The sequence below is a fragment of the Drosophila tropicalis genome, unplaced genomic scaffold (genome assembly GCF_018151085.1).
Source record: "Drosophila tropicalis isolate 14030-0801.00 unplaced genomic scaffold, ASM1815108v1 contig_593, whole genome shotgun sequence".
NCBI lineage: Eukaryota > Metazoa > Arthropoda > Insecta > Diptera > Drosophilidae > Drosophila > Drosophila tropicalis.
The window spans coordinates 15057068-15070632 of NW_027173070.1; the positions used below are offsets into that span (position 1 = coordinate 15057068).

General features: G+C 35.2%; 2 protein-coding genes and 1 non-coding gene across 3 annotated transcripts; 2 read left to right on the forward strand and 1 right to left on the reverse strand.

Annotated features, from left to right (window-relative positions):
* Nucleotides 1–1529: 1529 nt before the first annotated feature.
* Nucleotides 1530–1601, reverse strand: TRNAH-GUG (transfer RNA histidin (anticodon GUG)). The gene has a single exon. It is a non-coding gene; the product is annotated as a tRNA-His (tRNA).
* A 4304-nt stretch (nt 1602–5905) lies between these two features.
* Nucleotides 5906–7186, forward strand: Ir56b (Ionotropic receptor 56b). The gene is given in 1 exon segment (XM_068291837.1): nt 5906–7186. A coding segment is annotated over 1 exon segment (1281 nt).
* A 919-nt stretch (nt 7187–8105) lies between these two features.
* Nucleotides 8106–9914, forward strand: Ir56c (Ionotropic receptor 56c). Its single transcript, XM_068291838.1, is given in 1 exon segment — nt 8106–9914. A coding segment is annotated over 1 exon segment (1809 nt).
* The last annotated feature ends 3651 nt before the right edge of the window (nt 9915–13565 follow it).

Sequence of the window (13565 nt, forward strand, 5' to 3'; positions counted from 1 at the left end):
GTTTATCAAAAGATATAGGAGGAACCTTAATGAGTAGTATTAACAATTAATACTATTAGTAATAATTCAATGAATACTGTTATTACAAAACAATTCGAAAACTTTCTTGGTTTATGATACATGATGGTTTTTTTAAAATGTTGACTAAGTTGTCCAACTAAAGATGGGGTTAAACAAATAAAACTTTTTAGCCTGAATATATTTTCTAACTTAGTTTTAAAAACGTAAGTATTAATGATTTTAATAAATATCAATATCGGTCCTACAATTAGGGTGTTAAAAAAAGATCTTCGAACTTTTTCGAGGCCCTTTAACTATTTGAGTTGTCACGATGCTAAAAATAATAAAAAATCGATATTTATTAATGTTTTTGTTTTAAATTCGTATACGTACATACATCGCCTATCAATAAAGTACATTTCTTCCAAAACCGCCCTTCTATTCTCCATCTCTTTCTTTTCATGCGTATAGCCCTTCCGAAGCCGGCTGCTTAGAATGGCCATATCGATAGGCGATAAAAACTATCTAATTTTTATCCGATTTGAATAAAAAATATGTCATTCGACGGGAAATTCAATTCACTTTCTTTCGTAGTTCAAGGAAAAAAGTACTTTAGTACAAACTTTAGTTGTAAAATAGCCTCGCCCAAAGAACCATAAATTTCCATACAAATTTCAGATTTTTAATTGAATCCAAATCAAAAGTTGGGGATAAATTAACAATTTGTGGTATGCAGTTTATGTTAGTTTTGATAGATCTACAACTTCATCAAATAGTATAAGACTAATAGAGACTAATAAAGACTTCCATCTTTAACATTTAAGATTTTGGAAAAAACGTCTTAAATATATGCCCCCAAAAAACGGACTTCTCTTTGTTCAAATGCACCTGGAAAAAAAAGGATTAAACTATGAAGACCATTCTTACGGTTCGTAATCTGAACATAGTAACCAACAAATTACAGAAGAAATTATTCCATTCAGTTATTTCGGAGCCGAGAAAATCAGAACTATAATAAAAATATAAACGTCTTAAATTCGTGTCCGCTAATGTAGTTTTGGAATATGAAACATTAGATTCTTTAAATGATTTAATTCTTACGGCTTATTGAAAATTTGCAAGACTAAAAAAATATGTTTAACTATTTTTACTACACGGAGGAAAATACTTAAATTTTATAATATAAAAAATTTCGAAAGTAATTTTTTAGAAACCAAGATAAAAAAATCACTGTTTTTTTTTTTTGTTTCTTCCCATTTATCAAATTTTTAAAAAAATTTACCAACTTGGAGATTCTTAAACATTACAAAGTACATATTTCAAAAAAGAAAACTTCATAAAATTTCACAAAATGAAAAAATTTTAGCCTATTCCATTTTTGAAAATTTTGAGTTCATTGATATGGCCGCTTCCTCATCAGGATTGGATTCCATTTATATAAAAGAAAATTTACATTTCATTAAAAAAAAAATTATAAATTTAAAAAAAATGCATCTTCTCCGTGACAATGCCTCCTTGGAATGGAGCATTGCCGTGACCAGGATTCGAACCTGGGTTACCACGGCCACAACGTGGGGTCCTAACCACTAGACGATCACGGCTATTGAAGACGCTTGTTAGCCAGTCTTAAAATATCGAATGAAAGCAATGTATAGCAGACCCACCCAAACTTGATTGCATTTCTTGGCCTCTCTCTCCTTCTCAACTTGACTTGTTTTGTGGAGTAACTATGTAGTACCACCTTCTACTCCTCCTCCTTCTTCTCCTCCCAAAAGTTGTAGCACATAGCAAAACAATAACAAAATTAACTGGAGCCACAGCCAGCCAAAAGCCCCTTCACCGGTGAAAGGCATCCAAGAAAAACCGCCCAAGCAAAGCTAACAATATAAATATAGACCAACTCTGTTGGCCAGCCAAGAAACAAGATTTTGCTTTATGAATGAAAACGAATGCGGTTGGATGACTGGCGAGGCAGGAGAGGGCGCAGCTGAGGCTGGTGGGGTTTCAATTAATTTTGCTATCAGCAGCGATTTATGCATACACACCTCGAACTGAAACAAAAGCGAGCATCCAGAGTGAGAGGGAGAACAGGCAAAATTTGCTCTGTGCTCTATACATATTCGTTCTCTATGATGACATATGAAATATTTGAAATTCCAATATAAAGTGGGAGATTAACCTTAATCTTTGTGACAATCGGCAGCAAGAATAAGTTTCTCTTATTCTCTTTAGTACTTGCAAATTTAAAGTTCGAAAAATGATTATATTTTCTCGACTTGCTATGAAAATTACGTCAAATTCAAGTTCAAATTTGTTAAAATCGCTAGATAAAGTTTAAGAATTTAACCTGGATAAGCTTAGATTAGTTTAAAAACAATTCGAAATGCATAAATTAATTGCAAAGTTTCAGATTCATAGGGTAGGGAATGAGAGAAATTCCTCTTCCAAAATGTTAAGTTATTATGTTATGTTATTAAGTTTTACTTTTAAAATTTCGATATCCAAGAACTATTTCCCAATTATACAATGAAGTACCTACAGTAAAACATCGATAAAGCTTTTCAAAGCGTTTCGTATCTCTTACTTAGATTCAAAAGATACATACATTAAAACCTTCACATAATCAATCTAAGCAGACCCCACAAATGAAAGTACCCTTGGATTCGTTATGTCGATGTTTTACCGTATTGCTATGAAATCTAAATCGATTTGAAAACTAAAATACATATATAAAGATCATAGGATCTCTAACGTTAAGAGGATTGACAGTCGAGTCTCGATAATTCGTAATGGCAAGGGAATATGATTTTTTACGAATTACACAGGTTTTTGACTTACCGGGTTTTCCAAGGGAAGAAAAGTTTCTTACGAAATATTGAGGTTTTCGATATAGCGGGGTGCGAATTATCGAGGCTCGACTGTACTTGAATAAAAATAAGTAACGATTCTGAAACGGAGACAAATGTCAGCATCGATTCCAAAAAATGTATGCAGAATTGAAAACTAGAACCATGTGTGAGGTACTTTACTGTACTCAGAAATAATTTGAACGATTCTTCGACCGATTCTTCTCATAAGAATCACAGATCTCACTTATTTCATCTCAAGCATTTCGGTTTTTTTCAATTTATAACATACTAACAAACTTAATCTTAGAAATTTGCCCAATTCGACTCCCTTTGTTTAGCTCCACATATAACACCTATTAATCAACTTTTAGTATACGCTCTTATCTCGATTATCTTAGCCCGTATCTTTTTATGATTTCTTATCTGAGTTTGCAAATAATGTTCTATTATAATAATTCATATTCTGTCTTATCAGATGTAAGATAGAAAGTTTTCAAGTATATCCTCATTGATATACCGATAGACTAACCCGCATGGAATTGGTTTTGTTTCCCCCCTTTCAATTTAATTATTGATTTTCTTTCTTTGGTATATGTAATTTATGGGTTAATAAAGATGACACAAGCCTTATCTAAGGTTCTCTATTCTAATCTATACAAAGCGATAAGTGAAACAAAAAGTGTGCAAACATTAAACTATGATTTATGCTCTTGATAATTTCACGAAATTGGTTTTAAATGAGCAAAAAAAAAAAAAGAAAACATCGGAAAGTGGTATACAATAGTGAATCGATTTGAGTTGGCCCAGCCCACCTTGACCCACCATTAACCTGTGAACAAGTTGAAAGTGCATAGAACCAACCAAAACACTCCAACAAATACTTGTGCAATCCAGTTTTCATATAATTTTAGCATTTAAGCATTTTGTAATTACCTCTCAATGGTAGTTTTTTGTTTTACCCGCGAAAGGGGGTGGGAGAAGGAGAGAAGCAATGGAGCTGGGCGAGCCTTTGGAATTCGTGAATTAAATTTGACATTTGTATTTCATGTGCACGTGCCTAGAAAAAGGATATATTAATTATAATGCCAACACACTGTAAAGCAAATTTGTGTTCCGAAATGGAAAACTATTTTAATGGCAATTTCCTTTGAATGGCTTTTCTGAAATTGTTTTGCAAAGGCATTTAACAGATTTTTCACAGAATACTTATTATCTAAGGAAAAACTTATTTAAGGGACAAAAATCAAAGGATGGAAAAGCTTTTCATTAGGGTGTTTATGTTTTCATATGAATAAATAAAATTCATATGAATTTAAAAGACTCATTTTTATCTCGACTTTGAAATCATCTTGTACTTTCTCTAAAGATTTTTGAAATTAAACTATATTTGTTCTTTTATATATGTATGTACATATATCCTCTATTTTCTATTTGGGATTTTAAAATTTAGTCTAAGTTTTTTATAAGCCTTTTTGAGTGGATGGAATAGCCTTCTCAAATCCGAAGTTATAGGAAGTTAAACCAAATAATAAATAATAGATTTTAGGTATTCATCTTTTAATGAAAAACTTTTTTAGATTAGACTATAAACTATCTAATAGTTCTTGATCAGCACGACGAGGCGAGTTCATATAGCCATGTCTGTCCGTCTGGATCGACACGAACTCCTTTTAGACCGTAAGAGCTACATATCTCTTACACTAAATATCAAAAATAATAATACATAAAGTTAAAAACAAAAGTTCCTAAAATTTATAAATTTCAATAGCTTTGAATATGTGGACAAAGAGCTAATTGAGATGAAGAATATTACCACAAATTGTTTGGACGACAGAGTTCCTTTGTGAATGTTTTGATTGAAGAAGAGGATTCAGTTTATAATTTTTTAATTCCATCAGCAACAGTTCACATTTCAGTGACTTCAATATGGCCTAGTGATAAAATAATACAGGGTATAAAATATATATCAATAAATGCGATTTTTTTGAACTCATTTGCCCTGCGATAATTGTGTGAAAATGTCGTGTACAATAGAATGGTCTGTAAGGGAATGCTTAAAGGATTTCGATTTAGTTGTCCCAACCTCCAATTGTTAATTACATATGTATATGTATCTATGGGGTGTGCATAGTACGAATGTATTCAACACTTATAGATTTCCTATCTCTAATTCAAATGGCAACAAAGTTGAGTCAGCAAAAGTCAATCAGAAGGGACAGTGGATATGTTACCTGTTGAGAAGGAATTGAATAAACAACGAAAGAAAACCTAAAGGAATTTAATAACAACAGATATGTAGGTAGATTTTTCATTTGTCCATTAAAAATTAAGATAATTTTATTCTTTGAATTTCTAGAATTTCTATTATAACAAAATCATGACATTTCTTTTTTCACATTCATTTCTATTTTGCTGCTTTGGATTACACGAAATCATTGAAAATATAAGATTAAAAAAAATATTTTCTAAAAGAATATGACTCAGAAATATATGTCAAAATTCAAGACTGAATGCTTGGACCATTTTCTAAAAATCGAAAACACGAAGTCTACAAACAATCTGATATTCTCTTTAAAGTTCATCTATGTATGTATATCTTTAAAGATATTTATCCATTTGATTTCAAGAGATGTTTTGTTGATAGTTTTCATTCCTTTTAGACTTTTTGTTTCTAATGTCAAATATAGAATATTGATAGTTTTAATCATTAAGGGAAACCCACTTCAAACAGTCTACAATATAAACATAGATTTCTTCGCAAATTCTTATTTGTTAAAAGGGAATGGACTAAAATTCGAAATTAATTGAATTCTTGGCCCATTGTAAAATGGACTAGCGCCACTCTGTCTGCCAAGTTGTGTTTGACGTATTTTTTTGCGAGCCCCATTGATTGAGCTTAACGTTTAGTTGACTTTCTTTTTTTGCAAAGTTTCTGCATATTTCCAATAATTTGCAGTTAGCCAGCTGCCTAGTCGGTGGGAGGGGAGGAATACTCCCTTTAGTCAAAGCGTTTAAATATCGCATGGAACACGAAAGTCACCGTAGTTGGCAACAAAATGCACTCACTCATGGACATGGAGAACGCGACATTGGGATTTCTTCGTTCGCCATTTAGTATTGATATTCCGCATGCCTTTGTGTATAACGATACACAGAACACAAGGCCAATATTGTGTGGACCGTATATGGAGACAGTGAAGCTGTTTGCTCAAGTCTATCATTATCAACTGCAGCTGGATGAGCTCGAGAGTCTGCCCAAGAAGTCGTATGTTGAGCAGAACATAACCAATGGCAATTATAATTTATCATTGCATGGAGTACTGGTCAGATCAGAGATGGAGGAGAGGTTGGCAAACAAAACGGAGCACAGTTATCCGCTGGAGCTGATGAGAAACTGTGTAATGGTGCCTCTTGCTCCCGAATTGCCCAAATGGATGTATGTAGTTTGGCCACTGGGAAGATATATTTGGACATCCTTGTTCGTGGGCATTTTCTATATAGCCTTTCTTATGCGCTGGATACACTGGCGTGAGAGAAGTCAAGTCACTAAATCTATCACCCAAAATATGCTCTACGCCATGGCCTTCCTAATGTACAGTCCCAATATGAACATGAATTTGAAGCTCAGAAGACCTTCCATACGGGTGCTTATCTTCTATACCTTGCTCTACACATTGGGATTCATCATCTCAAATTATCATATAAGTCACATGACGGCTTTCGATATGAAACCAGTTTTCGTGCCTCGTATTAATAGTTGGTCGGATTTGATAGCCTCTCGATTGCGGATTATTATTCCAGAAACATTGCTGGAAGAATTACGTTGGTTGCCTGTGGTGGATATCTCATCGCTGGAAACCCAGTTTGAGCCAAGAATTTGACAGGACTATCAGAAACTACTGGCGAGTCCATCACGTTCCTATGCCTATGTGGTTACCCAAGATGCCTGGGAGTTCTTCAATCGTCAGCAACGTGTTCTCATTCAACCGTATTTTCATCTCTCCGATGTATGCTTCGGCGGTCTCTTCAATGCTTTGCCCATGACCAAGAATGCCAGCTTTGGCAAAGCTCTGAATCGTTTTGTTCTCAACATTTGGCAGGCCGGTCTCTGGGACTATTGGCAAGAAGTGGCATTCCTTTACTCAGTAAAAGCGGGATATGCACGAATATTCCTGGACACTTATCCAGTGGAGCCATTAAATCTGGAATTCTTCAATACAGCATGGTTAGTCTTGCTTGTGGGACTTCCTGCTAGTTCTATAGTTTATTGTCTCGAATACTTTTGGTACAGCAGAAGGATGAAAATGTTACAATACAATTACAATAGTTTTGGATGAGAAGAAGCCACAAATAGTCGAATCCGTCTCTTGTTTTACCAGAAAAATATATTTAGACGCTGAATAACACTTGTAAAAAGCAATGTTTTTACCAACACTAACACAAACAGAACGATGACAACTTTTAACGCAAATCATTAATAATTATTGATTGGAAATTGACGTCACGATAAAGTAGACAATTTGTTGATTAATTTTGTTAATAATTTCAATATTCCAATAAAAACAAATTAAATTACAAGACGTAAAAAAATTGAAACTTATTTCAATGTTTCAACTAAAGATATAACTTCTTTTTGAAGAGGTTAATTTAATTAATTAGCCATGTCATTAATGTCCCTAATTCGATTGGCAATTCGTTTTCAAATTTACATAAAGGAAATGGTTAACTCATCAAACATTGTGTTTCTTATGGTTCGTCTAACACCAACAATATCCTGAAATTTCCGATTTTTTGTGAAGCTTTTCAACATTTAATGTGATTTAACAAATTGCGTCCAAATTTATCCTATACAATTTTGTTTTCAGTGCATGCATTCAGGATGTGTCCTATGATAAATTATTTTCCATGTTTATAACTAAAGTTTGAATATTTCACACAATTATAGATTTAACTTTGCAAAATAGTTGGAAGTTGAAAACTTTCGTTTACACGTATTTTGATTAAAATGCAATTAAAGTTACCTTATGGTACTTTTGCTGTCGCAATTATGTTCATAAGCGAAAGAAAGTTGGTGGGAGGATTATTATTGTTTTTTGTGTCTGACAAGTAAACAAAACTAACAACTTTGTTTTATGTCATCGCGGTAGAAACTTGTCGTTTGGCTGTGTAATCCCTAAGGCCATTTAATTACTTTCTTATAAATTTGTCGATAAATGGTTATAATTTCAATCATTAAACTGCGGAACTTCTGTGAAGATGGTCATGTGCTACACAATTTTGTTGAAATCACTTCTACTTGGCCTAATTGGACCTATAGGGGCTTGGAATCTTCAGTATGTTCATAATTTTCTGCGTCCATTTGTTGCTTACAATGCCTTTCAGGAGATTGTTTGGTTTGTGAGCCAGGAAGAACAAGTGCCTGAATTGGATCGGTTCATACGCATCACAGATGAAGCATTCGGAGCAACTGCTACCCAAACGGTGATTAATAATAATACGGAATTGCGTATGATAAGGGCTCCGGCAAGAAGAAATCATGTGAGTTTTGTATTCACCACAGGAGTGGATGATCCCATTATGGAGGTGTATAATAAAGTCTTACTTGGACGACATTTCTACTTCTCAGTGGTTATGCTGATCGATAACGTCACTGAGATGCAATTAGTCTATGATTTATGTCGCTATCTCTATGATTATCAATTCTTCAATTCAATGATTTATTTCCAGTCTGCGGATGGAGTTAATCAATTGTATGGAGCATCGAAGTTTCCAAGTATGCAGATTGAAAATCGCACAGATTTCCAGACCTATCTGCGCAAGTCCCTATCGAAAGTGGTCAATGCCCGTTCAGATGTCGGGGGATATAGTTTTCCCACACCATTGCGACAGGATATGCCTCACCTGTTCAGATCACGAATGGGCTACGATGGAAGCACATATAGGATAATCGAGACTTTTGTACGATTTATTAATGGCAGTTTTGACGAGTTACCTTTGCCGACAGATGGCTTGGGCGGCAAGGCAATTAATATGAAACATGCTTTGCAATTGGTACGAGATCGACGTGTGGAATTCCTAGCCCATGCTTACGCCTTGTTCATGCCAGACGAAGAGATCGAGAAGAGCTATCCCCTGTTGGTGGTGCAGTGGTGCCTGATGGTGCCCACTTCGATATCTGTTTCAACCTACTTCTATCCCCTGCAACCCTTTGATTTCATGGTGTGGTTCTTTGTACTTGGAGCATTTGTGGCCTTAATTTTGTTGGAACTCCTGTGGTTCAGCATTGGCGAACAGAGGCACTCGGATGGCATAAATGCTGCATTATTGAATTCCTTTTGCTATATTATCAATATAGCCACCGCTCGTCAACTACAAAAGCCACCAATTTTGAGATTTCTTCTATTGGCAGCTGTCTTCTTTTATGGCTTTTTCCTATCGGCTAATTATACATCGACTCTTGGTAGCATTTTGACTGTCAATCTCTTTCATGCTCAGATCAATACCATGGAGGATATAATACGTGCCCAATTGCCTGTGATGATTATCGATTATGAGCTGGAATTCTTATTGCAACTTCACAAGGAATTGCCGGAGGAGTTTGTCAAACTTTTGAGGCCAGTCGATAGTGGGATATTTGCAGAGCATCAAACCACCTTTAATAGCACCCATGCCTACTTTGTCACAGAGGATCAGTGGCAATTTCTCGATGAGCAGCAATAACACTTGAAACAGCGAATCTTTAAGATGAGCAGCATTTGCTTTGGTTCCTATCACTTAGCCTATCCCCTGCTAATGGACTCGTCTTTGTGGCGCGATATAGAGTATTATACATTTCGTATACACTCTTCGGGCCTGTTGAATTTTTACACTCGCAGTTGTTTCGAAACGGCTCTCTATGCCGGACTGGTGACCCGTCTGCCGGCCAATAGTGAGTACACTTCTGCTGGTCTTGCACATTTGGCCATTGCTTTCATTTATCTTTTGGTAATGTGTGTCCTAGGTGGAATTGTGTTCAGTTTAGAAATACTTCATGCAAGAGTTTCGGAACGTATGAAAGTATTTTAAATGAAGCAAGTAAGTCGACTCGTCGACTTGGGTATACCATACACCTGGTGAAACAAATATTTCAAATTTCGAAGACCAAATGTATGTCTATTAAATTGTTTTTACATGTCTTATACTATGTGCTATCTCGCTCACTCTACGAACACACGAGCACTCTAGCGCCGCCACTAGCCAACGGCCAATTCTGGCCTTGTGGACCGCTTAGTAAAATACGTTCATACTCATATTTTGCATGTTTCTAGTCCGATTTCAATAAAATTTGGTAGTTTGGTAGAAATAAATAAGAATAATTAGTCTGCCAAATTTAAATACGATAGTCAAAAAACTAAAGGAGGAAATCGTTTTTTTCTAAATTATGGAGGCGGAAGTGGGCGTGGCAAAATGTGAAAATATCTAAATTCTCTGCGCATACTATGCCAGTATACATACTAAATTTGGTGACTTTAGCTTTGTTAGTTTTTGATAAAATCAGTTTTGTTTAATTTACGGGGGCGGAAGTGGGCGTGGCAAAATGTTTAAATAGCCAATATCTGCGCGTCTATTAAGCAAGTCTACATACTAAATTTGATGTCGGTAGCTATCATAGTTTTTAAGGAAATCACTTTTATGTAAATTCCGCGGGCGGAAGGGGGCGTGGCAAAAAGTTTAAACAATTAGTTTCTGCGCGCTAACTAACCGAGCATATAAACCAAATTTGATGTCTCTAGCTATTATACTTTTTAAGAAAAACAGTTTTGTGTGATTCCTGGGGGCGTAAGGGGGCGTGGCAAAAAGTTTGAACAGTTAATTTCTGCGCACTAACTAATCGGGTATACAAACTAAATTTTATGTCTCTAGCTGTCATACTTTTTAAGAAAAACAGTTTTATGTGATTCCTGGGGGCGTGGCCGAAATTCCAATTAATGCTGAACATGTGCATACTACACGAGTATACATACCAAATTTGGTGGCTCTAGCTCTTATAGTCTCCGAGATCTGCGTGTTCATACAGACGGACGGACGGACGGACGGACAGACGGACATGGCTAGATCGACTCGGCTGTTGATCCTGATCAAGAATATATATACTTTATAGGGTCGGAGAAGCTTCCTTCTGCCTGTTACATACATTTTGGCGACTTTAATATACCATTTCACCCTATGGGTGTATGGTATAAAAAGCATATTGCAAAAATTAAATAAACTATACCCAAACTATGTCAACAGAAGAAGTTGGTAAATGTAGATATTTGAAGTACTTTTTAGCTTTGAGAGGGGGTTCGCAACTACTAGTTGGGAACTATAGGAAAACAATAGGTATAGGCATATAAAAACAATTTCAGTTTCAAATTAGAATTACTAGTGCCTTAAGATATTTTATTATCAGTATGGTATTTTTTGTTAATCGACTATTTAGTAATAAAAATAATAACAATCGATAAATATAAAAAAGTTTGTCAATTATCTATCGATTTGTAAAATTGGAAAATTTTCTAATATATGTACGTTAAAAATTTTGAATTCCGATTTCTAGAACACACAAGAAAAATATTTTTCCAAAAAGGAGAGAAAATTTTTGCAAATGTATATTTGTGTTTAATCTTTCGAAACTTGTCTAAAAAATTTAGGTTAGGCAGGCATAAGTAAAATATCGAGAGGCTCTCCGTATAATTCGGTACATGTAAATACCCTTCAGTAGCAAATGTCGGCGGGGACCAAATAGCCGCCTATTCCGAGCCACTGACAACAAAGCCACTGCAAAACAATTCTGCCAGCGTATGTCACGCTGAGGTTAGCCGACGGCACCCATAGTACGTTTACCATACATGAAGCCCATCTAAATCCGAGCAATATTCTTGCTTGGACACTTGGTCAACATGTCGCCGCAAAGTCAGTTGAACATACCACCAATAGTGGGGCCTTTTGGCATTTTAGATTGCAAATATTTCAAAACCAATTGAAGCACCACCAGAAACAAGTTTGGCGACATGAAAAACATATCTTGATAAAACCGTCGATTAGCCATGAAATGGTTTGGCAGTGAAATTGAATTCCTTCCTTGGGAAAATAAAGTGAATGAGGAAAATGCTTTTAAGTATAAACTGAATATAGTAATATCGTTTCGTCAATAACAACACTATGCCGAAGGTTTTGAATCATGCCACTCGCAAAAATAGTTTTGGCTGACAAATGAAATAGAAAATATTTTTAAAGCAATGTAAAGCCCTCCAACATACACATCACCCAATGGACTCTTGCCATAAAAAAGCGATTCACGACGATTAGATTTTTCAACACGTAGCAGTAGCAACAAACTAGTGGGCACATTGTCATTGTGGGTGTTTATAAAAGAATAAATTTTCACCACCAAATTTAAAAATGAGAATGATCCCATCAAGGGTAGCCAATCTGAAAAGTTCTCAAATGGTGATAACAGAATCATAACAACACCAACCACCAACATAACCATCAAAATTGTCGCCAACAAAAGCTTTAACAAAAAGGGCATGGCACTAACATTATGCTTATTGGATAAATTGTTTAAAGTACGCAAATAATATGAATAAGGAAAATGCTTTAAGCGATAGACGCTTTACGCCGATGTCAATCACATCTCCAAAAGGACCGATGGATCAGATAAAAGTAAATCACTTTAAAACTTTAAAGTGGATGAATAAGGAATAAAACGTTTTAAATTTTAGAATTGAAGACAAAAATTAAGGAAACAATTTGATTCTATCGCAACGACTTGATGAAGTAGAATGAGCTCCAACCCGTCGTGTTCCTCTATTTATACCGTTTCTCTCCGTCAAAGCCAGCACATGTTCACACACACACATGCATAAGTAACTGTCATTGAACTTTTAGGTGTTGAAACCAAAGTAAATATCAAACACTTACAACACTATTCACACTTTTCCTAACACTGGCAGCTCAATTGCTATCGATATTATTTTTCCTATCAACACTAAATTGAATAAATTTAAATAAATATAACGGAGTCTTATTTTTGGTAACATTTTTCTCGTTTTTTTTTATTCCTTTGCTGAGCCATGTCTGTCTGTCCGTCCGTCCGTTGGTGCAGATCAACTTCGCGGCTTCATTTGGAAAGCTATTAGAATGAATTTAAGCTACTTATAACTTGGCTAAGATAAAGTATAAAAAGCATTGGGATGTTCCTATGAAATTTACTACTGTGATAGGTTTTTGTGTAAAACATCATATCCTAAAATTTGATATTTGTACATACATACATACATAGAACATACATACATATGTAAGTTATAGTCAATGGACACAAATCGGCTCTGCTTAAACGCTGCAGGCAGCTCTGACATCAGCCTACTACATCAGTGCACGGAGCTCTTTAGCACAAAATCGCCGTAAATACCGAACCACTGACGTCGTGCATTGATGTAATAACTTAGTGTTGATAGGAAAAATAATATCGATAACAATTGAGATGCCAGTGTTAGGAAAAGTGTGAATAGTGTTGTAAGTGTTTGATATTTACTTTGGTTTCAACACTTAAAAGTCCAATGACAGTTACTTATGCATGTGTGTGTGTGAACATGTGTTGGGCTTGACGGAGAGAAACGGTATAAATAGAGGAACACGACGGGTTGGAGCTCATTCTACTTCATCAAGTCGTTGCGATAGAATCAAATTGTT